We start from the raw sequence: 24536 nt of genomic DNA, 5'->3' as shown, positions 1-24536 counted from the left end.
TTAGTGTTTACTCACTTAGAAGCTGGTTTCAGTGATTAAAGCAAACGTACCAGAAGAGTCTTTTATTTTGAAATACGTTCACAAACATATGCGCTGGGTCCATTGATTCGCGCTATACGAGTCCACCGAAGATGTTTCATGAACGTAATGCTAGAATTACTCTATTAAGGTCGGAATTTACCATTTCACTTCATAAAAATGTCCTGAAGAGGTTTCTGCCGCCGGAGGTAGGAAAGACTAAAGCTTGACTTACATTTACCTCGATCATATCTGAGTGTTGAGGCTCCGGAGTTGCATTCTGGGTAATATGCTAATTAGCTGTAACCTGCAGGGAGAGATGTGAGTTGCTTGACGTGGAATATTTGTATATTTATATAAAATGTAGTTTTAAAATTTTGTCAGGAATATAGACGCTTTGAAATTGAGGACTATTGTCAAAATGAGTGAATATTTGCAAAAAACAATAAAGTTTATCCATTTGAACATTAAATATCTTGTCTTTGTAGTGTATTCAATTGAATATAGGTTGAAAAGGATTTGCAAATTATCGTATTCGGTTTTTATTTATGTTTTACACAACGTCCCAACTTCATTGGAATTGGAGTTGTAGAAAGAAATAAATATCCACAAAATTATTGATGTCAAGCCTACTGGTTTCTACAGTATTTATTCCCTCATACAGACGTATGCAAGTTAAAAGAGAGGGGTAAAACGGTTGTGTTAGTCACATATAAATACACAAATATATAAACATATTGTACCCATAACACTGCGGGATACATTTTCATTATAGAGGGAATATGTACGACAACAAATTATGCAGTTTCTCTAACAAATGTATATAACCTATATACATATATAAATATATATATATATATATATATATATATATATATATATATATATATATATATATATATATATGTGTGTGTGTGTTTGTGTAAAAAAATTTTAATTTGGCTAATAATATTACCCTTCCAGTCAGATTGGATAGTTGTTAAAGGGTCCTTCAGCTGGTCACAATGTTAACTACTGTACTTGTGCTCAATCACAGGGATGAATGGCTGTACAAAAGCAACTGTAAAGACAAAAATGTGTGGTTAGATGGACAGTTATTTCCCTTTAAAAACATTCATAGATTGAGCAAAATCCATAGATATTGTATTAACAGAAAGATGTGGTGGAGGCCAGTAAGTTCAGCACACTGGAAGCACCACTGAACTGACTGGCATATAATAATAAAAGGCAAGTCTATCCCAGCAGTCAATGGGCAGAAGACAGAAAAGGCCCTGGACCTGTTCCCAGTCTATCGCCGTGCAAAAAAGAGAAACGTGCAGAATGATTTTACACTCACTTTATGCATTACAAAAAGTGATTCTGTTTACATTGCAGTCTTGCAGTCTTTGTTTCAAAGCACCACATTGTATGCAACTGGTCGTAGAGTTTATGTCCCAGCAAAGTTTTTAGACATATTTTTGGCTTACCTTCTTCAGCTGTTGGAACTTGAATCACATATTAAGAGAAAGAAAAGATGATACAAAAAAATGAAAATATATGTATATATACAGCAAGGTTTTAATTTTAAAGCTTTAAACTTGTAGTCTTACTTTTACAATTGATCTTTGCAGAGATGCAGCACGATATCCTGTAGAAAAATAGAAAAGGACAAGAAGACACAAACTGCAAAATACCTTAAGCAATCATTAACAACTTCTGTATCTACAAAATATTTACAAATACAAAGAACACTTACAGAAATCTAATCTCATCTAATCAAAAAATTAACGTTACACAGACAATATAGTACATTCTAAACAACGTAACAACTTTTAATATCTTAACATTTTAAAAACAGTCTACACAGATTCTACATAAAAAAAACATTCAAAGTTAATAAGGGGAGGAGAAGCAATGTTGTAGGAATGTCAAAAAAGGGGTCTAGCTAATCAGGGAAAGGGAAGACAATAAGCAAAAAGGGATGCAGGTCAGTTGGCCTGCTAAACAGCCTGAAATTTCTCCAGAACTGCCTGGATGTGATACTCCACACAGCCATACACAGCAGTGGTCAGAGACTCAGCAGCAGCATAAACGTCCTCCTCTCCAGTAAAGAGATCTTTCAGCAACAGCAAAGCCTGAGTCTGAGAAAGAGAGAGAGAGTGGACGAACAGTTAAAATCTAAATTATAACTGCTTGTCACAGAATGGTTAGAAGAAATGTCTGGTGACTGCTGTTCATGTGCATTTAACCTGGAGCAGGAAGAGGCTGTGATCTTGATAGTGGGGGTGAAGGAGATGAGCATGGCCATCAAGTGGCCAAGAAACCCCCCTGGATGTTGTATCTTATTTTATCCTTTCATGAGATTTTACGCCATCACATTGCACTTTACTGTGACCCAGGAGAAAAAGTGGCTTAGATGATGATATGATGATGCACGTTATTCTATTTTTTTTTTTTTTTACATTTCTGTTTTTTATTTCTATTTTGGTTGATTTTAATGCCTCTCCCCTTATTAATCTTACATTTTTCATTTCATTATTTGTAGAGCACCTTGACCATTAACCATTGTTGTAATTAGTAATTTAGTACATTCTTTGTTTTAGATGAGCCAAAAGAGGGTGGAGATGAACTGAACCCCCTCTCTTTAAAAAAATCCTGTGAAGGAAAAATCAACAGTTCAGCACCATTGATGGTCATGAGGTGAACTACAGTATGAATTTCTCAGGCTAGTTCCAGTCTTTGTTGAGACAGCTGGTGTCTTTAGAGCTTGTTCTACCTCTGTTTATTTTACGACGTCAGAAAATGTCAAAGGTTGTAAACTGTAAAATATTTTAAAGGGGCGAGGTTTGCTCAGATAATTGGGGAGAGGATTGAGGACTTGGCTGTTCAGGAATTACATGTATGACATACATACATTCATACTTATATATACAAGGCAGCTTGTGAGCAAATATCATATATGGATGAAATTAAAGTATCCATAATTTTTTTTTTTTTCATTTTAAACTTAAAAACTGTTTTCCCAGAGCCAGCTAAAGGATTACAAGTGTGAAAATGAGCGGCTTTGAGTGAGAGAAACTGCGGCCTTATCCACAGTGAGGCACAGTGCACAAATGGCTTCAGAATACCTGAACATATCAGCCAAAGATGCCGAGACTTCCATTAAGTATGTTGAAAATACTTCTTTATTTTGAATCAGATCTATTACATTTGTACTAAACCACTGCAAAAGTGTGCAAATACATGAATTATGTTATATACACCACAGTAATTAGATGCACAGCACGTATTTAACTGCATTGTGTTTATCTGTTCACAGGCAGTTGATGACAAGAAGAGAGACTATGCCTGCTGGGTTCCATTGAGAAGATCACAGAGATTCCAAAATAACAAACAGATTATTTTAAATCAGTGTTTTGTGCCTTTGTTCATTTCATTTAATGTTTGCTCTTCTTTTTTGTTTCTTGCACATAATGAAATGCCTTTTGCACATAGTTAATGCAATTAGTGTTATTCTCTTTTACAGTTATCATACTACAATCCCTTTTCAAAAACATGTTGCGACGCTGTGCAAAATGTCAAGGAAAACAGAAATCAATGATGTGCAAATCATTTAAACCCTATATTTAATTAAAATAGTACAAATACAGCATATCAAATGTTGAAATTGAGAAATTTCATGGTTTCTTGAAAAATATATGCTCAATTTGAATTTGATGACAGCAACACATCATTGGTGCCTTCACAGACGTGCACTAATGCATCCCTGTAGCATCACAGATACTGATTTTCAAACTGTGCGCTCATAACAAGCCAGATGATCCCTGTTCTCCTTAGCCCAGAGGATGCGTTAATGTATTAAATTTTGATGCTTTGGATCACAGGACACTTGTCCACTTTGGTTTGGGTCCAAAGAAGCCAGCGTTTTTTTCTGGATCCTGTTTATAAATGGCTTCTTCGTGTGGTAGAGTTTTAACTTGCATTTGTAGATGCAGTGACAAACTGTGTTCACAAACAGTGGGTTTTGGAGATGTTTCTGAGCCCAAGCAGTGATTTCCACTACAGAAATGTTTTTTTAATACAGTAATGCAGTGATTTTAATGATTTGCACATCATTGCATCCTGTTTTTATTCACATTTTGCACTGCATCCCAACTTTTGTGGAAATGGGGTTGTATTATATGTTTTTCTCAAATTATTTCTTCTGCCAGGCCATCTGAAGTCAGATCTAGATATCATTGTAGGTATCTTTTCAGACTTTTTTCCCCGGGAAAAAAACACTAACTGCTTACATGAACGCAGGAATGTTGAACCCTGTTATTTTTTCCAGCTAGGTCTGCTCATGGCACTGTGGAAGATCACCAAGGTCCAGATTTTGAGAGGATATGTCACACCTGGGATTGTAGACCTAGTCCAGATACACTTCTTCACTACAGAACTGGTATTTTATGGTTTGCTTTTAATTATATTTTCAAAATGTGTAAGCATTAGAGCACATACATATTGTAATAGCATAATATATCACTGAATAGTTTAAAAATGGCGAAACGTTATTAATAAACTTGCTCTGCCAAGTTCATGGCAGCTATATTATTCATAACAGGACGTTTTAGTTTTCCCTGGCTGCTTCAACTTTAATACATTGAATTAATTAACAAAAGTACATATTGTTGTCAACCAAAAAGTATACAAGAGTATACATATCGCGCTTCTAATTGATCAAGAGGTCATAAAAACTGCTGAATCCAGTTATTCAGTACTTTATATTTAGTGCTTACTGGCCCTGTTTGAAACACACGTACCCAAAAGTCCAAAAAAAGACTTTTATTTTGAAAAAACTTCCACAAATACGCGTACTGCTTCCCGCTAGGCGAGCGCTCCGTCGACGTTTCAATAACGTTATACTAGAATTTCTTAATTAAGGTCAGTATTTTGAATTTCACTTAATAAAAATGTCTCAACAAACCTAAAGACGTTCCTAGCGTCTGCGATAGGAAAGATTACCGCTTAACTTACACTTACATCGCTCATATCTGAGTTTCGAAGCTCCGGAGTTGCATTCTGGGTAATATGCTAACTAGCTGTTCCCTGCAGCGAGAGAAATGTGAGTTTGAGGTGCTTTACGACAAATATGTGTATATGAAACTGGATTTTAAAGAAATTTAGTCTGGAATTTAGATGCTTTGAAATTGGGGACGAGATATTGCACGCAAAACTGTGAGTTCGACTAATCGCATTAAAATAAATGTCTAGATTAAGGACTTGGTACTCATCTTTGCTAATTTGCTAACTTAATCAAGAGTTTTAAACTGGACATGCGAAAAATTGATGTCCTTAACACTTCGCTAACACCCTATTCGAGCCATAATGTCCAGTTTGCTGTCGTGTGGTAATTAAGCTAGCTGGTAGGTTTAGTGTGTTGATGTAAGTTTGTTGGTTAAGTCCTCAGACTCTTTTAGTTGTGTATCTAACGTGTCATACCTGTTGTATTAGCTCTGTTGCAGGAGCTGCTGTAATTTACCTGGGGAGGGTTTATTTGGATAAAAATGGCATCACCAGAAGACCTGTTGTCACAGAGAAATAAAATACAGCGACAGATTTTGGAGCTGGAGACAGCTCTAGGCGCGGACAGTAGTGTTATAGATTTGCTTTCGTCATCCAGCGACAGTGGTGAGTCAGTTAAGCTGCTAACATCTATTTATTAGACTTATTGTGTCCTTTGTTAGTATGTTCTGTCTTCTTTTCAAATTGAGTCGTATTACATACTGATGTACTTCTTCTTGCTGACAGATGAGGAGTCAGATGACAGTGGACATGCAGGGGAGGAAGCGGTATGATCATCTTTCAGCTCATATTCTACAATTTTCTTGTATTATTTACCCTCTGCTTGCTATTTGTCTATTTTTATGTATAAACATTTTAAAATTTTGTTTTTGCATGATCATTTCAACCTTTCTTTATCTCTTAAGCATGCTGTTTTATTACTTTGTCTTTAAGTCAGATATATGTAATTTACCTGTGTCCTTATTGGCTGCCTTCTGTTGTGCCTCAGAAAGCCTGACCCACTCCTCATAACTTCACAGTGATGAGGTGGGCTAGTGTGCTATAAGCTATGTGTAAATATGTTCATTTTCAAAACATCACAAAGGCAGTAGATTCAAAGTGGGTGGGTTTTGCAACTTGTTTTTGATATATGGACTGTATGGACTTGGGCAGTCAACAAAACGTTTTGAAACTTTCATTTACATTACATACATCAAACTCTTATTTCAAAAAGTAAGGGGATATTAACCATCTTGTTTTCTGCAGGCGTCAGAAGATCTAGAGGCAAAGCGACAGCAAATACAGAAGGAGATTGAAGCATTAGAGCAAACACTTGGAGTAGATGCAGCACTGGTGGCTGGCTTGACGGGTACGATCATGTTTGTTAGAGAAACAATCACTCATGATTTACTCTTATCTGAGTGAAAATAGTGTTAGAATAGAAAATGTATTTACCTGCCCACTTTATTTCCAAATAGACAATGAACATGGTACTGGCAGTCACATGGATTCTGTAAGTTTCTGCTCATCATTTTCACTGTATAGGCCATGTTGCTGTTTAGTAACCCTGTTCTGATTAGGTCACTTTCTATCCAATTAGAGTGATGAGGATAGTGATGAGGAGTTGGATCTTCCTCAAGATGTGGAGACTTGTCTGCAGATGAATCTGGTCTATCAGGAGGTGCTGAAAGAAAAGCTAGCTGACTTAGAGCGCCTTCTCAGTGAAAACCGCCAGCAGCAGGTTAGTCAGATACACACAAAAAAGTGGATTTTGCTTTTAAGCAATGATGAGATTTATAATGCTGAGTGATCATAACTAGATCACTTGGGATTTCTCTGTTTTTTTACAGAAAGAGATTGAAGCCCAGCTTTCCGGCCCTGTATCTGCTTTTCCAGGGCTGCCTCACATGAAACTTTACCTTGGCACCTTTATGAAACCATATTTCAAAGACAAGCTCACTGGTCTGGTAGGGTCACTTGCAAGTTACTTGCAGTGTTTCTGTGACATGCCCATAGTGTAGCTAGTCATTTTAATAAAGCCAGAAGATTTATCATACATGCCCTTATTTTATGTCCAGTCTGAGTCTGTTTATCTCTTACTTTAGGGCCCTCCAGCAAATGAAGAAACCAAGGAAAGGTTGAGTTACGGGACCAGGCCCTGTGATGAGATGAAAATTAGAAGATGTATGTTGCAGGGTTTGTTAACTAATCTTTTTGTATGCTAAATACATTTAATGATTAAATATAATTCTGGTTGTGTCTTTCAGGGGAAGCATGGCAGAAAACTTTGCTGATCAACTCAGTAGTTTCAGACACTATGAAACGCATGCTACAGCCTAAAATGTCCAAGTAAGTTGTAAATAAAGAAAAAGCTAAAATGTGTGATAAAGTCTCCACATACATTGTTGCTGTCCTTTACGCTTGCATTATAGAATAAATTACATTGGGCATGCTTTTGTTGTTTTATAGGCTGGATTACTTGACTGCAAAGATGTCCAAAGCAGAAGATGTGGACAAAGAAACACTTAAAAAACAAATAGTTTTTTTGGAGAAAGAAATTGAAGAAATTAGGTTACTATCATTTACTGGCTATCACTTTTATTGTTTTTTATACAAGACCAAATTATCATTCCCACCTATAGGCCTGTAGGGGGCACCTCTGGAATGAGTAAATGTGATTTGAGTAGTTTGACTGAGAATTTCAATTATGATCTACTTTAAGATTTACTTACTAAATTGTATTTTTTTCACCACCTTAAATGTGTACCCAGTTCAATGAGTGAAGAGCAGCTGTATGGGAATCGCCATGATGATCATGATTGGGACAAAATAGCAAATATCGATGTATGTCTTGCTAACTATCTGTAATACAATTCCATGCTAATATCTATTAACCATGCATATTTAAAATGTGCACCACTCATACCATTGTCAAAATATTGAATGTTATAGTTTGAAGGCCTACGACAACCTGAGGATTTGGAGAGATTCTGGCAGAATTACCTGCATCCCTCCATTAACAAATCAACATGGAAACAGGATGAGATTGAAAAGCTTTCTGCTGTTGCAGAACAGTTCAAATTCTGCCACTGGGACCAAATAGCAGAGGCACTTGGCGTAAGTACAGCACTTTGAAGAGACATCTTTATGTGTATCCCATGAAAGGCTGTTCTGGCACAACTTTTTAAAGAAGAAGCATTATTGATTGTAATATATTCCTAAGATATGCATTCAATTTAAAAACACTAACTTTCTCCCTGCTGTTTTATTTTCCTTTTTTCAGACCAACAGGACAGCTTTCATGTGCTTCCAGACATACCAGCGCTACATTGCTAAAAATTTCAGAAAGAGAGAGTGGACTAAAGAGGAGGACCAGGTCCTCTGTGACCTTGTACAGAAGATGAGGATCGGCAATTTCTTACCATACACTCAAAGTAATTTATTTAAATGCAGAAACTGATACTTGTAGTGAAACCTGTTGGTTGAATTAGCATTTAAATGTTTATCTTTTTACACCTCCACAGTTTCATACTTTATGGAAGGTCGTGATCATGCCCAGCTCATGTATCGTTGGACGTGTGTTCTTGATCCCTCAATAAAGAAGGGCCCTTGGTCAAAAGAAGAGGACCAGGTATGGAGGGCAGTTTAGGTTTAAATGTTTCTGGTCTCAAAAGCCTTCCTTATCAATAGTACAGCATGCTGCCATGTGTACTGCATTGTTTGCTAAATTATTTCTCAGTTATATATAGTTTTAAGTGTGCTATCAACACTTCAGGAACTTTTTTTTACAGTGACAGAATGTACCATTACAGTGATTAATATATATCTATTTTGTAATACCAAAATTATCGTCAAACTCTGAACTACTCCAGGGACAAGCATAGTGTTAATTGTGCAGTGAAGTCAAGAAGTGAAGATACAACTGTTCATTATTCACTTTATTTAAAGTAATTTGTTGATGGGGCCTGATAAGTTTCTGTATCTTTTTCGGAATGCCATGTTTTAATGTAGTAAATTCCACCTAATCTTATTGCAGTTATTGCTGAAAGCTGTGGAAAAGTATGGGCCCAAGGACTGGTGGAAAATCAGACTGGAGGTACCTGGCAGGACAGACAACGCATGCCGAGACAGGTCTGCCAAAAACCTGTCCTCATACTGGGACAAATATGAATATAATGAATCAGTAAAATATATGAAAACATGCTTTCCTAAACATTCAGCCTTAGTCTATTTTAAAATGTTGCAGATATTTAGATTGCCTCCGAGATGATGTGAAAAGAGGTGCATGGAGTGATGATGAGGTGGAACTGCTAAAAAAACTTGTTGAGAAATATGGTGTTGGTGAGTAATAACCTTGAAAAAAATAACTTCAGTTCTCATGAAGCCTGCCCATCAGAAAACTTATGCAAAATTATGTCTGTAGGCTTCTGCATAAAGGATACAGCTTTGTGAACTTTAGTAAACTCTTTGCTGACTTGACATAATTGTGCAATATCATCAGGTAAATGGGCTAAGATTGCCACAGAAATTCCAAACCGGATTGACAGCCAGTGTTTGAACAAGTGGAAATGGATCGTGCGGACCACTGCTGTAAGTTTGTCATGTGTGTTATTTGTCTTTATTATGTTTTAAAAGAAACTGCATATAGTAATTACAAGATAGTTCAAAATATTGTTATATTCTGCAGAAACAAGGTATAAAAAGGGAAATAAAAGGATCAACGAAATCAAAGTCAAAAAAGAGGAAAGTGACCAAGAAAATGATCAAAGAGGAAAGTGAAATGGACTCCAATTCTGAAGATGAGAAAATAAAAGTGGAGTACATAGATAGTGATGGAGAAGAAAAAGGATGTAACATCCCCTCAGAAGATGAGACAGACCCTAGGGAAGAGTACATCCAGCCTGATATGAAGGAATGGATTCCGGTAGATGGCAAGGAAAAAATGCATCCTAAAGCAACTGTGAGGACCATGCTGGTCAGATTGCCCACCAGGGAGGAAAGGCAAACTTCTGGAATGAACAGTACAGATGACAGAGATACTGGATGTCACTACATACAGAACCACATGCTAGCACGGAGTACCATGCTGGACCACCTGGGATATCCAATTAAGATGTACATGGGTATAGAATCTCAGCCTTTAGACAAGTGGGTAAGTTAACTCTGGGGTCGAAAGTGCACAAGCAATTCCAATTTCAAACCCCTTTTACTGATGTTTTTTCCAAGAATCTAAATGCAGTCACTTTGTCACTGTTACTATTGGAACACTAACAGTTGGTTAATCTTTGGGACTGAAGCTTCTGCAATTCATGCCCTATTAATTACATTTACATTTACAGCATTTAGCAGACGCTCCTATCCAGAGCAACTTACAAAAAGTGCTTTGTCAATCTAGAGAAAGTATCTTTGCTAGTTACCAATAGCTTAGAGAAAAAGACAGTCCTGAGCTCAGATACTGCTAGAAACAAAATGTCACTGCAGACACCAAGAGAAAAATAAATAGAGTTGAACGCAGAACTCTGTGCCATTCAATGCAATACAATAACAAATAATAAAATAAACTACAATACACAGTGAAGTACAATAAATTTCTTAATTAATTCTCTTTCAAGGAATAGATCTTTTTTCTCTTGATAAAAAGATGAGATCAGTTAAACTTGCTCAGCATTTTTATACGTCACAGAGCATGGTAGGATGTTAAATGCTTTGTTGTACCATGTAGTGCTCCTGTTTGGAAGCCCCTTCACTTGTTATGTCTCTCCTTCATTCGGGTTTGTCTGTACATTAAATTCATCTCTCATTTTATTTTGTATTCTTATTATTTTGTAATTCATTTGTAGGATCTCTGCAATGAAAGGGCCATGATCAAAGTGCCTATACACGATGTGAAAAATTTGCTGAAGTGGAAGAAAACATCTGCTGTGAAAGGGGTAAGGTTCCATCATAAGAATTTTTTGAATGAATGAATTAGAAAGAATGAATTATTGTCATGAGAAGTGGAGATATCACAGAGTTTAACACAAGGTTGTCAGTTTTGCTTAGCCCTGGTCCTGTTCGTAAATCTATTGCTGCACAACAAATGATGATTAGGTGGTAGAAAGGTCATTGTTCATGTTGTGAACTGGTTACATGTTACCTTTTTTCTGTTTTCAGAGAACCAAGACCAAACCATGCATATCTTCAGCTAAAAGACAGGTGAATGCACAAAGTGATGGACAAGAGACGAGCAGAATTAAGAGTGGTCAGACAGTCAAACGCAGTCAAACCACTCGTATCTCTAAGGCAGTAATCAACGCTAACCTTGACTATGCTCTCCTGATAGCTGTTACTCCATGGGTTGGCAATGTGTTACTGCCCCTGCCTTTCAGCAAAAGGAAAGTCTGTGAAGGTACTAAAATGCCATAAAATAATGACAAAGTGACATTGACACTGGTTTCTTACTTTAGATTTAAAGCTACATTTGTCTTTTTTTCAGCTGACATTGCTCGAACAAGAGCAGCAGATGTTCCTCTCACACGAACGGCAGTGTTTTTGCTTTTTCTGAAGGTCAATTATAAGTTCAGTCTTTCAGCACTTCTGTTTCTATATAAAGGCTGCTAATGGTTGAAGTGCATAAAAACTCTGTTGTCTTCAAATAGGTTATTCAGATAGATGCTGAAGGCTGCAAGAAAGTCATTGAGGCTCAAAAAAACAAGCCAAGACCCCAACCAGGTATTTGAACAAGATGAGTAATAAAAAAAAATTGTTAAAATGCATTTATTTGTATTTCATAGTAATATTTACATTGTCTTTTAGCCAAGTGGTATCCATCTGTTAGGACAAGGACAGTGGCAATGCTGCTTGCTCAAAAGGAGCAGGGGGAGAAGAACTGCTTTAAGGCCACACAACTCCCAGATCCCAAGCAACCTCCACCAACCCCACAGACTAGCAAATTACCAATTCCTACAACTCCTCAACAGAACAAGAAACCTACTTCGTTGGCTCCCCAGATTTATACAAATATACATCAGGGAGTTCTCACCCCACAGCCTGTTGGACCAGCATTTTTACCTCTTCTGCAATCAGATACACAGGGTACATCACACACTCTTCAGCCATTATTGCAGCTGGTAGTACCAGTAGAACCTGGTAAATCAGTAGAGCTGGCAGCCCCTCCTACAAGCTCAATATCTAGCCCATCCTCTGTTGTAGCTCCTACAGAGAATGCAGAGAAAACAAGGACTTCAAAACGCAAATGCAAACCCACAATGAAAGCACAGGCTTTGAAGGAAAATGTTAAATCCAAAGCTTGCAGGAAACGGTCCGCTAAAAATAACCAAAATGGTGGTGATGCCCCTACAGTTGCAGTATTACCACAAACTACAGCTTGGATTCTCACGTCTGCTGGCTTGATGCCCATTCAGCTATCTTCCCCTGGGATCGTTGGTAATCAGAACAAAGTAATACCCAACAGTGTTCCTCATTTTTTACTTCAGCCACCTGTTGCAGTTAAACAGAATCAGCTTGTCCGTGCTGTGGGGCCAAGCAATCCAACAACTGTCACCCCAGCTGATGTAGCATCTCCAACAGCCAGACCAAATCTTAATCAGATCCTTCCACCTTCAACAGTCTCAAACAGCCCCAATGTTTCCTCTCTTTCTGCAGTTAATAATGTCCCAAACATCTCCTCAGCTGTCACAAATAAAAGTGTTCCTTTAGTCCCACCTTACACTACAAATGTGCCCACATCTGTCACCGCATCTGCTGTCCAGGTGCCACCTCCTGAAATCCAATGTAATCAAAACCAAAACATTTCGAATGTTGTCCCTCAAGTGCCATTTCAGTCACCTATAATTTTGAGTCCTTCCAATACTGTGAGACCTGTGAGTCCTTTCAATTCCTCTCCATCTCCAGTTGCAAATGGAGCTCGTCTTACATCTTATCCTGTGGGAACAAGTCAGAATTTCACATCCAATGCCACCAAAGTCTCTTTAACTCCATCGGTTCATAATGTTGTCAGTGTCTCCACAGCCTCTACTGTCACAAGTGCACCTGTCATCCCTCCAGTTCACCCTTTTCCAGCTTTGAACATTTCCAGTCCAGTAGTCCAGATGACGTCTCCTGTCATCTTAGGTAATCAGAAACAAAGAATGTCAGACTGTGTTTCACAGGTCGTCGTTCAGCAACCTATCATAGTAAATCAAAATGGTTCTTTGGCACTCATACGTGCTGCTAGACCTACAAATATCCTTCCAGCCCCTGTTGCAAATATTTCTAAAGTTCTACCCCGCCCTGCAGCATCTTCAGCTTCTTCTGTTAATAATGTGCCTGGTGTACGTACTGCCAGGCCAGCTTCTATTGCTGGGAGTGACATTTCCACAGTTGCAGCATCACATGCTATTCCGCAAGCCAATTTTGTATATGGCCTCACAGTTCCCAACCAGCACAGCTTGCGAACCCCTTCAGTTGGGATATGTGCTAGTACGTCAGTCAGACTTATGACCCCTAGTTGTCAAATTTTGCCTAAGACTGTAGTACAGCAGACAGGCCTGCAGGCAAAAAAGCAGCCCCTTCAGACAGGAACCACCACATCTAATCCAAGCCCCAGACCTGGCACTTTGTCTTTTGACTTCAGCCTGATGTTCCATGAGGGTTCAGCTCAAGGGAAGAACTGGATTCAGGGGAATGATGGAATTTCACTGGCTCAACTGGAGAAAAAAATGCCCTACCTCCCCCCATTTGTCAGCAGCATCAGTAAACTGGTCTCTTTGCTCAAGGCAAAAGAGTCTTTTTTGCAGGGAGCAGTGCAGCTTTTACCTGAAGAAGAACGAGCCAAAAGTGAGGAGGAAGCTAAGGTGGCTGCTATACGGAAACTGGTATCTGAGCGGTTTAAAAATAACCCTGCATACTCGCTTCTGAAGGCCCGCTTCTTATCATGTTTTACTTTGCCTGCCCTCTTGGCCACCATACACCCATGTAAAGAGAACAGATTGCCTGGTTCAGCCATGCTTAGTGATGATGAAGAAGACAATAAGGATGAAGTCAAGCTGATGCAGGGTGGAAATGAAGATCAGCCTGCTGTGAGTTGTGCATTAATATGGTCATTGTTACAAGAGTGGAGGGAGGTGCACACAGGTGGATTATATCCTTAGCAGGAGATGCCACCTAAAGGAGATTGGAGATTGTAAAGTGGTGCCAGAGGAAAGTGTAGCAAGGCAGCATAGGGTGGTGTCTGTAGAATGAGATTAGAAACAAAGAAGAGGAAGAGAGTGAAGAAAGAGCCAAAGATTAGATGGTGGAAGCTGAAGGAGGAGGATGGTTGCAGGCAGTTCAGGGAAAAATTTCAACAGGCCCTTGGGGGCAGTGAGGAGCTACCTGAGGACTGGGAAACTACAGCTAAAGTGGTGAGAGAAACTGGCAAAAATGTGTTGGGTGTCTCGTCTGGTCAGAGGAAAGAAGACAAGGAAAGTTGGTGGTGGTATGAGGAAGTCCAGGAGAGTATTCAGAAGAAGAAGGCAGCTAAGAAAAAGTGGGATAACCAGAGAGATGAAGGAAGTAGGCAGGAGTACTGTGAGGCTAGTTGCATAGCGAAAAGTATGGTGGCAAAGGCTCAGGCATATGATGAGCTGTATGAGAGGCTGGACAGTAAAGAAGGAGTAAAGGACTTGTGTCGTTTAGCTAAACAGAGAGAGCTGGAAAGGATGTACAGCAGGTTAGGCTGATAAAGGATAGAGAGGGAAATGTACTAGTCAGTGAACAGAGAGTGTTGAGTAGATGGAAGGAGTACTTTGAAGAACTAATGAATGAGGAAAATGAGAGAGTGGAGTACAACGGGGGAGAGATAGTGGATCAGGAAGTGTAGAGAATTAGTAAGGTTGAAGTGAGGGCAGCTTTAAAAAGGATGAAGAATGGAAAGGCAGTTGGTCGAGATTACATACCTGTCGAGGTATGGAGATGTTTAGGAGAGAAGGCAGTGGACTTTTTAACCAGGTTGTTTAACAAAATCCTGGAGAGTGAGAGGATGCCTGATGAGTGGAGAAGCAGTGTACTGGTCCTCATTTTTAAGAACAAAGGTGATGTGCAGAGCTGCAGTAACTACAGAGGTATGAAGTTGATGAGCCACACCATGAAGGTATGGGAAAGAATTTTTTAAGCAAGGCTAAGGCGAGCGGTTCAGATCAGTGAGCAGCAGTTTGGTTTCATGCCCAGAAAGAGTACCACAGATGCAATTTTTGCGTTGAGAGTGTTGGTAGAGAAGTACAGAGAAGGTCAGAAGGAGCTACATTGTGTCTTTGTGGATCTAGAGAAGGCATATGATAGGGTGCCAAGAGAGGAACTGTGGTACTGTATGAGGAAGTCAGGTGTAGCTGAAAAGTATGTTAGGGTGGTGCAGGACATGTATGAGGATAGTGAGACAGTGGTGAGGTGTGCAGTTGGAGTGACAAATGGTTTCAAGGTGAAGGTAGGGTTACATCAGCGATCAGCTTTGAGCCCCTTCTTGTTTGCAATGGTGATGGAAAGGTTGACAGACGAGGTCAGGCAGGAGGCTCCATGGACCATGATGTTTGCAGTTGACATTGTAATCTGTGGTGAGAGTAGAGAGCAGGTGGAAGAGAATCTGGAGAGGTGGAGGTTTGCACTGGAGAGGAGAGGAATGAAGGAGAGTAGAGACAAGACGGAATACATGTGTGTGAATGAGAGGGAGGCAGGTGGAAAGGTGAAGATGCAAGGAGTAGAGGTCGTAAAGGTGGATGACTTCAAATATTTTACCATCCAGAGCAATGGACAGTGTAGAAAAGAGGTGAAGAAGAGGGTGCAGGCAGGATGGAGTGGGTGGAGACAGGTGTCAGGGCTGATGTGTGACAGAAGGATAGCATCAAGAGTGAAAGGGAAGGTTTACAAGACAGTAGTGTGTCCTCCTATGATGAATGGTTTGGAGACTGTGGCTCTGTCTAAAAGACAGGAGGCTGAGCTGGAGGTGGCGGAGATGAAGATGCTGAGATTTTCGTTGGGAGTGACAAGGATGGACAAGATTAGAAATGAGCAGATCAGAGGGACAGTGAAGGTGGAGCAGTTTGGAGATAAAGCCAGAGAGGCCAGGTTGAGATGGTTTGGACATGTGTTGAGGAGGAATAGTGGATATATTAATCAAAGAATGTTGGAGATGGAGCTGCCAGGCAGAAGGAGAAGAGGTAGACCTCAGAGAAGGTTTATGGATGTAGTGAAGGTGGACATAGAGATGGTTGGTGTAAAAGTAAAGGAGGCAGTGGATAGGGCAAGATGGAGGCAGATGATAAAGGGAGCAGCCGAAAGAAGAAGTAGTTACAAGAATTTAATAAATGTAGTTTGTTCCTCTTTGTGATGAGAATTGTTTTTGTAGAAGATTGATGGGTTTTCTGTATTTCTCTTGCAGGTGGTGTTGCTCAACACAAATACAAGTGAAGCATCAGCAACACAGTTCTCAGGGATGAGTGCAAGAAAGCAAAGCAAAAGCCATACTACTGCATAATGGGGAATCAAGCATCATACTTTTTATTTGAGAACAGGACATTAATAAAAGTTTTTTTTTTAAGTTTTTTTTTGGTTCTGTAAACTGTGAAGTTATGCTAATTATGTTATTGAAATGTTGTGTGTTCAATGCTAACTGTGCATTTAATTGCTTACACTAAATTACATAATTGCTTTAAAAAGCTGCAAAAGATCTATAATGTGTTTTATGTTTTTGTCCAAAGAATAGTTTGAAGCAAATATTTTTGAATAAACCTATTTGCTTAATTGCTCATAATCGGCTTCTTCTTTACTGATTTAATCACATTGACATTAATAACATAATTAAACATGATTAAAATTCAGTTTTAATAACAGGAATATATTTTGAGCATTCAGGTATAGGAACTGCAGCCATCTTCATTCTTGCTAAGTCACGAGGTAATCACGGTGGCACAACTGATTGGGAAAGAGACGGAAATGGAAAAACTGAAATGGTAAGTAGAAAAGGGAACTACAATAGGTTCTGGCTGACCAACATCATTTCCTGTTTGTTTCTCATATACTGCATATCAGATGTCAGTACTGTCACAGTGTTCAGTTGAAAGGCACAGAAGAAACATCCACAGAAGACTATGACCATGGCTGATGGCCCAAGTGCTCTTGAGTTTGAGGAGGATGAAGAGTGTTGGATGCGGCTGGAAGACCACAGGATGCTTCTCATCAAGACCATTGAACCATCACGATTAATACCTTATCTGAGACAATGCAAGGTGCTTAACAGTGAGGATGAGGAACAAATTTACAATGACCCGAGTCTGGTTGTTAGAGGGCGAAAAGTAGGTAAGAAACACGAGCCTGAGAGCCAAAACACATTGGCCTTATGCTTTTTCATGTACTGGTGCTTGATTTTAGACATTGTTGTTTAGGTGTGCTGCTAGACATATTACAGAGGACAGGTCTGAAGGGCTATGTAGCATTCCTAGAGAGTTTGGAGCTGGACTACCCTCAACTATATCAAAAAATCACAGGCAAGGAGCCTTCTCGGGTCTTCTCTATACTTGTGGGTAAGTTCACTGTTCATTAAAGCATGTAATATTAGGTCATGATGTTTGGTGGTCATGGTGTTTATAGTGAAAAATGGTATATCCTAAAAATACAATATTTGATTCTAACACCTAAATAGTGTTAGGCTGGCATTTTTTTTGTTTTTATTTTACATGATCAACTATCACTCTACAATGAAAATTGTTTTTTAATAAAAACTGGGCTGATAGTAACATTTTTTTAAATGTAGTTTTGCTGTTGATTTCTACGTCATTGATTTGTAACCGATGAACAGTTTATTAATAACCACTTATGTATAGTGAATATATAAGCCTGTAATATTAGGACAAGTTAGTATTATGGTAGCCTAATGTTAGGACATGATGTTTTGTTGGTTACATTTTCATGTCATTTCAGAGCATGAAATTGCTATATTGAAGTCACAAATTAATATACTGAGGCCATAAGTTATGAGAAACTTAACTTGTGGCCTCAGTACATTAATTAATGGCCAAACCTTAATAATAAATATTCACCAAGTCACCTTAGGGCAGGGGTGCACAACTGCAGTCCTGAAGGTCTGGTGTCCTGCATAGTTCAGTGATCTTGTTGCTCAAACACATCTGTTCAACTCCTCTGTTAACAGGCAGGTTTACTGGATGTGTTTGAGTGGGAAATGACCAAACAATGCTGGTCACCGATCCCCCAGGGCTGGAGTTGAGCATCCCTGCCTTAGGAACTCCATATAATTGGCTACTAATCCCGTAAACTAACGTTTAAAATAACACCGTACCAACACTTGTTTGGGTTCAGACACCGCGGGGGAGTCCGGATTGACCCAGTTCCTCATGAGTGAAGTGACCCGCCTACAGAAGGCGCTTCAGGACGAGCGCAGGTCGAGGCTCGAGGCGGCGGCGCGTGCTGCTGAGCACATGGACTCGTTTCGGCAGCTCCAGACGCGCGAGTGCGAACTTCGCAAACAGCACGAGCGCGTGCTGCGCATGCGCGAGGACCGCGAGAAACTGAGGGACGAAGCGCGGCGCCTGAAGGACGAGAACTACAGTCTGATGCACGACGTGACCCGCCTCAGCGAGGAGAAGAACGGCGCTCTCATGCGCACCCGGGACCTGCAGCTGGAGGTCAGACAGGCAGCACACACTGCCTAAACACATGGGCCGTTGTGGTCTGCAGAACCTTTTCATACAGTGTCTTGCTGCCATGAAATAGCTCACGAACCTCGCCCATAACTCACTCTGCCTAAAACATGAAGATTAAATAACAGCAACGCAGTCACCGTCTATTTTATCATAAAGGACGAATAAAGTTCCTTCTAGGGCTCAAATGTAGGGAGCCCTGATGATGATATCTTGTTTAAATAAAAAAACATTTACGCCTTATTAACGCGTTGGAGAGAGATCCTAATGCGTGATCACGACTTGGTAAGCATTATTTTTATTTGTATGTCACCAGCAGGGCTCCGTACAGATGCAGTGGCTGGGGTGGTTTGTTTGTAAGTTGCACTGCCCCTGGGCTTTTAAATGTTTTTTTCTACTTTCAAAACGTTGTGAAAAAGTACAAATATGCCCCGTCCCCTGAGAAAGTAAATGTAGTGTATGTTTAAATAGACTTTATTTGTGTAGTGATTTTTATACATTTACAAAGCAGCTCAAAGTGCTTTGAACAGCAACAGACAAATAAAATAAATGTGCAAAAACAACTGGCAAAAGTAATAGCAGTGGAAAAAGGGGAATAATAACGAAGTCATAAAAATAGAATAAAAATATGATAAAATTCCAGTAGGAAGTATTAAATATCTGTTTACTGCTAAAGTAAAATAATACATTTTCCTTTTCTTTTACGTTTCTTAGTCAAATCAATGATAAAATGAGACTTATGAATATTTACTGCTAATGCGTTCCAGATCTTAAGCTTGCTTCATAAAATTCATTTAAGGTGCCGAATGTGACCTTAAGTACCATGTTGTATTTTTGATGGCACATTTACATTGTTAGTGCCTTGGGTGCCCTTGGGTACCCTGTTTTTTCAGTGCTCCTTGAATTACACTCACTTCTTTAGGTGTCTTCTTAAATGGCTCCATACTCCCTGAGTGGTGCACTAATAGATTCTATACCTAAATAGTGCCTTGTATGTGTAACAGAGATCTATTAGGAATTCATTCATATGGTGCACATCTCCATATTGGACATACAGTGCACTATTTGGGTGTAGAATCTAGTGGTGCTCTTGGTGCTAACTATTTAACAAAACAGAACCTTCATGACCTGCAAAATGAAACACTTATTATTTACATCTCTAAAATCTTAAAATATCAAAATGATTCAATTGAAATAATCTGTATTAAAATATAGAATTTGTTCAAATATGTATGCCTCATGTTGTCATGCACAAGTTTCCCTCTTCCCCTGACTGCAGGTTTGCTCTTGTTCAGATATTATTTTAGACCATTTTTAACACAGCAGTGATGTGGCAGTGGTGTTGTAGTGGAGTTACTTGGAACACACGTCAGTGCCACTGTAAATTGAGTGTGGTGAACCATTTATAAGTATAAATAGCCAAGCGTGGCTCTTGATCGTGGGCTGGAGAATAACTGACAGCAACTAACATGACAACAGGCAACAGTATCTAACTGCACACTAGGAAAGTAAATAATATATTCCCAGTAATAAAGACTCATTTTAAAGAAATTTTATAAATATTTGTCCCTATGCACTCACCACTACTCTCCCTTACCTTCACCCTTGTATTCTGTTTTTATGCAACATCTTTCGAAGTTTTTTTTTTTATTAATACAGACCAAAATGATGCTCTGTTCATGTGTAGCTTTGGCTGTTTATGATCTTTATGATCAAAGAATATCTCTGTTGTCTGTCAGATTGAGAGACTGAAGCACAGCTTAATGAATGCAGAGAGCGATTCCAAGATTCAGCGCAAACGGACGATGACACTGAAGAATGCCATGGAACAAAGGCCTAGCCAGGAAATGATCTGGGAGCTCCAGAAACAGAATGATCTTCTCACCGCTCAAGTGCAGGAGCTTCAGAATTCTTCTCAGGTGAACAAGCCTCAAAAGAAGATACTTATGGGTCCTTCTAAATCAAACTAATTTCAGTGACAGTTATTTTTTTTCCCAGGTCCAGACATCAGAGCATGACAAATTGAGCATTCAGGTGCTGGAGGATTTCAAGAAGCAAAGCCAAGCACAGCATGAGGAGTTGGTGAATGACATTTATGCATTAAGGAGGGAGGTACATGATGCAGAGGAGCTGCGAGATAAGGTTTGTGCAAACGTTTTATGTTTTAAGCCAACCACAAATGTCCACATATTCTCAGCAGCAGATACCAGGAATGCATCTTAGAAGAGTTACCTCATGTTTGCAGTACCGAGAAAAGAAGGATGAACTGGAGCTGAAGTGTGCAATCTTAAAGAAAGACTCCAAGATGTATTGTAACCGCATGGAGGAAATCTTGAAGCAGCTGGATGAAGTCATCAAAGAGAGAGACAAGGTGATGAAATTAAATGATTTTAACTTATCTCTATAGCAGTAGCAGTCTACCATCAAATTAATCACACTGACCTTTTTAACCCCCTTAGATGTCCCAGGCCTATTATACTCTATTGCTACATGGAAAGCAATGCAAAGTGGCTTAACTTTCTAAATGGCCAAAATTCTTTTGAATACTTAAATATTTATTAAATACTTCTATAACCTAAGCCAGCCAGTTTGCTGTGAAGTCCCTGTAGTTACTGAATAATAAGACTTAGTATTTAATAAGCTTGGAGTTTTAAAGGATTGAGTTATAGCAGTGAGCAGTGGAAGCTTTAAATGTCCAGTTTCTGTTATGCTGTAAAAGCCCTTTTTTGCTCTTGAAAAGGCTATTGCTGCATGTGAAGAGTACCACCAGGAAAATTGTAAAAGCCTCCAGGACAAGGACAAGTACCGCAAGCAGATCCGTGAGATGAGAGAGCACTATGATGAGCTCCAGGTCCAGCTCTTCCGGACTCAAGGAGAAGTTGTAGCCCTCCAGGCAAAAGTTCGCAAACAGAAACACTTACAGCAAACAATAGCAGTAAGCAACTGTCATGTTATATAGGACTGTGCAGAAGCCAGAGCCCAGCCTTTAAGTCATTTAATTTCCAGTCAAAATTGCCATCAAGTACAAGCTTCAGTTTTCAGCGTCAGCAAAAAAACGGGAAATATATATTTGACATAATATTTAATTGTTTACCTACAACTTCCATTCTTTTTCAGATGCTTCCTTTCAGTTTTTCAAAGAAATTCACCAGGATATTTTTCTACACTTTCAAAGTTCAGTCTTAGAAGTTGCTTTTTCTGCTTTTCAAGATCCTAAATACAAATTTTGACTAATTGCTCCATAAAACCTTACTCCACTTACTTCAGTGTTGTAGTGCAGTTTCACTGCTTTCTTCTTTTGTGTCTGTTTCCTTTTCCCAGTAACATTTTTTGACAGCTACACATCCTTTCAAACTGATAGCACTGAGTTGTCCTCTCACAGTGGAGAGATGGACAGAAATGTGTGGATTTTTTCAGATCTGAAGCAAGAGTGGAGCTTGATTTTCTCCTCTCTCTCAAGCACAAAAGCTTTAAGTGCTGTTTATCTGATGTGGACATGTCTTGCATTCTTTTTGAATTCTTAATCATTTTTATGAACTTCAGTTTTAGAAACCTCAGTTTTTTCCCAAATCGTCCTTTGACCTTTCTCCACTTTATGCAAGTGGATTGTCCTATATCTGATCTTTTCAGAAATATGTCCTTTGGCCATTTTATATACACATGAGAAAGACATTTGCAAGGCAGCTAAGGTGAATTTGCATAGTTGCTTGTGTGAATGTTAGTGTCTTTTTGAAGGGGAACATAATGTCAGTGACTTCTTTTGGGAACAACCGTTTTTATTTTAGGTTATACTTAGTGTTGGAAGCTTTTGTGTAGTTTTCTGTCATATTTGTTTTTTCTTGATGCTGAAAAACTAAATAACTGGTACTTAGTGGACATTTTGACTGGAATTTAAATCAATGAAAAGGCTTCTGATACTCCCACATTATCAGATGGACTGCAAACACAGTACAGTACATTTTAATCCAGTGTGTCATTGTGTGAAGAATATGTTACTATTCTTAATAGTTTAACTGAAAACTGTATGTATGAATGATTGCAGACCGTGCTTCATGACTTTATTGTAGTGAGCAAAAATTCAAAGTCATTGAACAGTAATGTGTTAATATGAATGTAATTTCTTTTTTTTCCCACCAGACATCAGAAGAAAGCTTTTATCAGAGCCCACTTGAGGTAAATGTGCTGTGAGTTTTTCATTGTAAAAGCAAGTAAAAAATTAAATTGCATTGTTGTCCACTCTGAATGTGTATGCATCTTCCCTCAGTTGCACAAGTTCCCCTTTTGTTGCTATTTCTTTCTGCTTTCATATGAGAACCATGACAACTGACTCTTTACAGTTTCCTCTTTAGCTAAAAAGCCAGACAAGTGAAGAGGACATGAAGGAGAGATATGAGAAAGGTGCTCTCTTTTTAGTGACTTAGTTTCATTTCATGTATTTATTCCCCAATTAGCAAATTCCCAGCTCAAATACCCAATATAAAAAATAAACTTCATTTATTGCTCAATAATGGATCTTGTCACACCAGTTATAGACTAGCTTTTCATGTTTTTGATTGTTTTTCTTCTTTCTTTGTTAGCATCAGGTATAAGTGAGGATTCTCAAAGTGCAACATCAGGAGAATACAATGTATGCATAAGTATCAAAGACCCATGTCCCTCAGAGGTGAAGGAAGAAGGTTTTAAGGTAACAAAAGACTCAAACTCAATAATAAAACTATTCTTTCTAAAATATTTGGTAAACGAGTATGTCTCCTTTTCACTTTTTTATATTAATTGTGATACAGGAGAGGATGTTCTCTGAGGAGGAACTATCAGCTGGCTACACTCTCAGGACGCGATACAATTTTCATTACAGAAGGTTCGTATTGTGCCCTCGGCTACTGTGCTTCAACAAAACCAATACACTTCAGTAGCAGTAAACTACACTGTTTTATGGCAAAGTCATATGATGTGCTTTTTCAGTTATTCCTGGAATGATCTGGCTTATTTTTTTAAAGTAAATCCAGAATATCAAAATCACAGAAAATAACACATTTCTTAATGGTTTCCAACTGTGTATTCTCATGACAGGAAACGTGCTTTGAGAACAAAGGCTACTGTTAAAGAGAGTGCCATAGAATGCAATCATGGTATTCTGGACAACACCAGCGGGAGTGACAACACAGATACAGATGGAATATGACATAAACAAACCAACCAGGGGAGGAAATGTTGCCTTTGTTGAATAGCTTGCCATCAACCTTTGGAGAGGCCAAAGGCTAGAGATTTTTTTAACCCCTTAACAAGCCACGGGCTCAGTAGCAGGCCCTATGATTTATTACACACTTCTATAACATAAATATAGCTCCATTAGTTTGCGTTGAAGTCCCTGAAGTTACTGAAAAATAAAGATTTGTATGCCATAAATGTGGAATGTTAAGGAGTTAACATAAACACTGATCACTGTCAAGTCTTCTCACTGGTTGGCTTATTAATGTTGTTGTTGTTGTTGTTGTTGTTGTTAAATGCACCATAGGCCTATGCTCACAGCATCTAGTCATTGTCATACTACTGAATAATTATTTTTTGCGAAAGTGTGATATATCATGAATATTACAAAATACAGATGCTTATCCATTCTTTTGTGTCAAATGTCTTTCTCTTTTGTATTTTCACAAAAAGCACAAATGCTTTCCTCTAACATGCACACAACAAGTTTCTTATTGAAACAAGCTGGTATTTAATTAAAAAAAATTAAATGCAGGTACCTTGCATGTTGACTATAGCTACACATTAAAATGCAACTAGAATGTCCTACTGTATCTTTAGGAAATCCGGTCATGACAGCTG

General features: G+C 38.7%; 2 protein-coding genes and 1 long non-coding RNA gene across 11 annotated transcripts; all 3 read left to right on the top strand.

Moving 5' to 3' along the window:
- The first annotated feature begins 27 nt into the window (after window positions 1-27).
- Window positions 28-4021, top strand: LOC108423580. The gene is made up of 3 exons (XR_001857566.2): window positions 28-227; window positions 3024-3163; window positions 3317-4021. It is a non-coding gene; the product is annotated as an uncharacterized LOC108423580 (long non-coding RNA).
- Window positions 4022-4073: 52 nt separating this feature from the next.
- Window positions 4074-16779, top strand: snapc4 (small nuclear RNA activating complex, polypeptide 4). 6 transcript variants are annotated; one of them, XM_017691105.2, is made up of 25 exons: window positions 4074-4237; window positions 4332-4438; window positions 5491-5667; window positions 5788-5828; window positions 6307-6409; window positions 6519-6553; window positions 6641-6781; window positions 6891-7007; window positions 7146-7224; window positions 7308-7389; window positions 7510-7611; window positions 7812-7884; window positions 7993-8157; window positions 8324-8474; window positions 8565-8671; window positions 9077-9171; window positions 9287-9381; window positions 9542-9630; window positions 9728-10192; window positions 10881-10970; window positions 11194-11428; window positions 11516-11586; window positions 11679-11751; window positions 11836-14099; window positions 16433-16779. In XM_017691105.2, exons 3-25 carry the CDS (start codon window positions 5544-5546, stop codon window positions 16526-16528), a joined length of 4893 nt encoding a protein of 1630 aa, XP_017546594.2. In that variant the 5' UTR covers window positions 4074-4237; window positions 4332-4438; window positions 5491-5543; the 3' UTR covers window positions 16529-16779. The 6 variants fall into 6 exon arrangements, with proteins under 6 accessions (XP_017546594.2, XP_017546592.2, XP_037387667.1 ...); XM_017691103.2 differs by having other exon boundaries at window positions 4328-4438; XM_037531770.1 differs by having other exon boundaries at window positions 4074-4241; window positions 4328-4438.
- Window positions 16780-16896: 117 nt separating this feature from the next.
- card9 (caspase recruitment domain family, member 9) lies at window positions 16897-24325 on the top strand. 4 transcript variants are annotated; one of them, XM_017691110.2, is made up of 13 exons: window positions 16897-17003; window positions 17101-17349; window positions 17436-17573; window positions 18367-18692; window positions 20447-20626; window positions 20706-20849; window positions 20953-21078; window positions 21448-21642; window positions 22845-22880; window positions 23057-23105; window positions 23285-23391; window positions 23492-23565; window positions 23778-24325. In XM_017691110.2, exons 2-13 carry the CDS (start codon window positions 17142-17144, stop codon window positions 23887-23889), a joined length of 1695 nt encoding a protein of 564 aa, XP_017546599.1. In that variant the 5' UTR covers window positions 16897-17003; window positions 17101-17141; the 3' UTR covers window positions 23890-24325. The 4 variants fall into 4 exon arrangements, with proteins under 4 accessions (XP_017546599.1, XP_037387668.1, XP_017546600.1 ...); XM_017691111.2 differs by lacking the exon at window positions 16897-17003 and having other exon boundaries at window positions 17053-17349; window positions 21448-21606; XM_017691109.2 differs by lacking the exon at window positions 16897-17003 and having other exon boundaries at window positions 17054-17349.
- The last annotated feature ends 211 nt before the right edge of the window (window positions 24326-24536 follow it).

The sequence above is a fragment of the Pygocentrus nattereri genome, chromosome 20 (genome assembly GCF_015220715.1).
Source record: "Pygocentrus nattereri isolate fPygNat1 chromosome 20, fPygNat1.pri, whole genome shotgun sequence".
NCBI lineage: Eukaryota > Metazoa > Chordata > Actinopteri > Characiformes > Serrasalmidae > Pygocentrus > Pygocentrus nattereri.
This window is presented reverse-complemented; position numbering and strand designations above follow the sequence as displayed.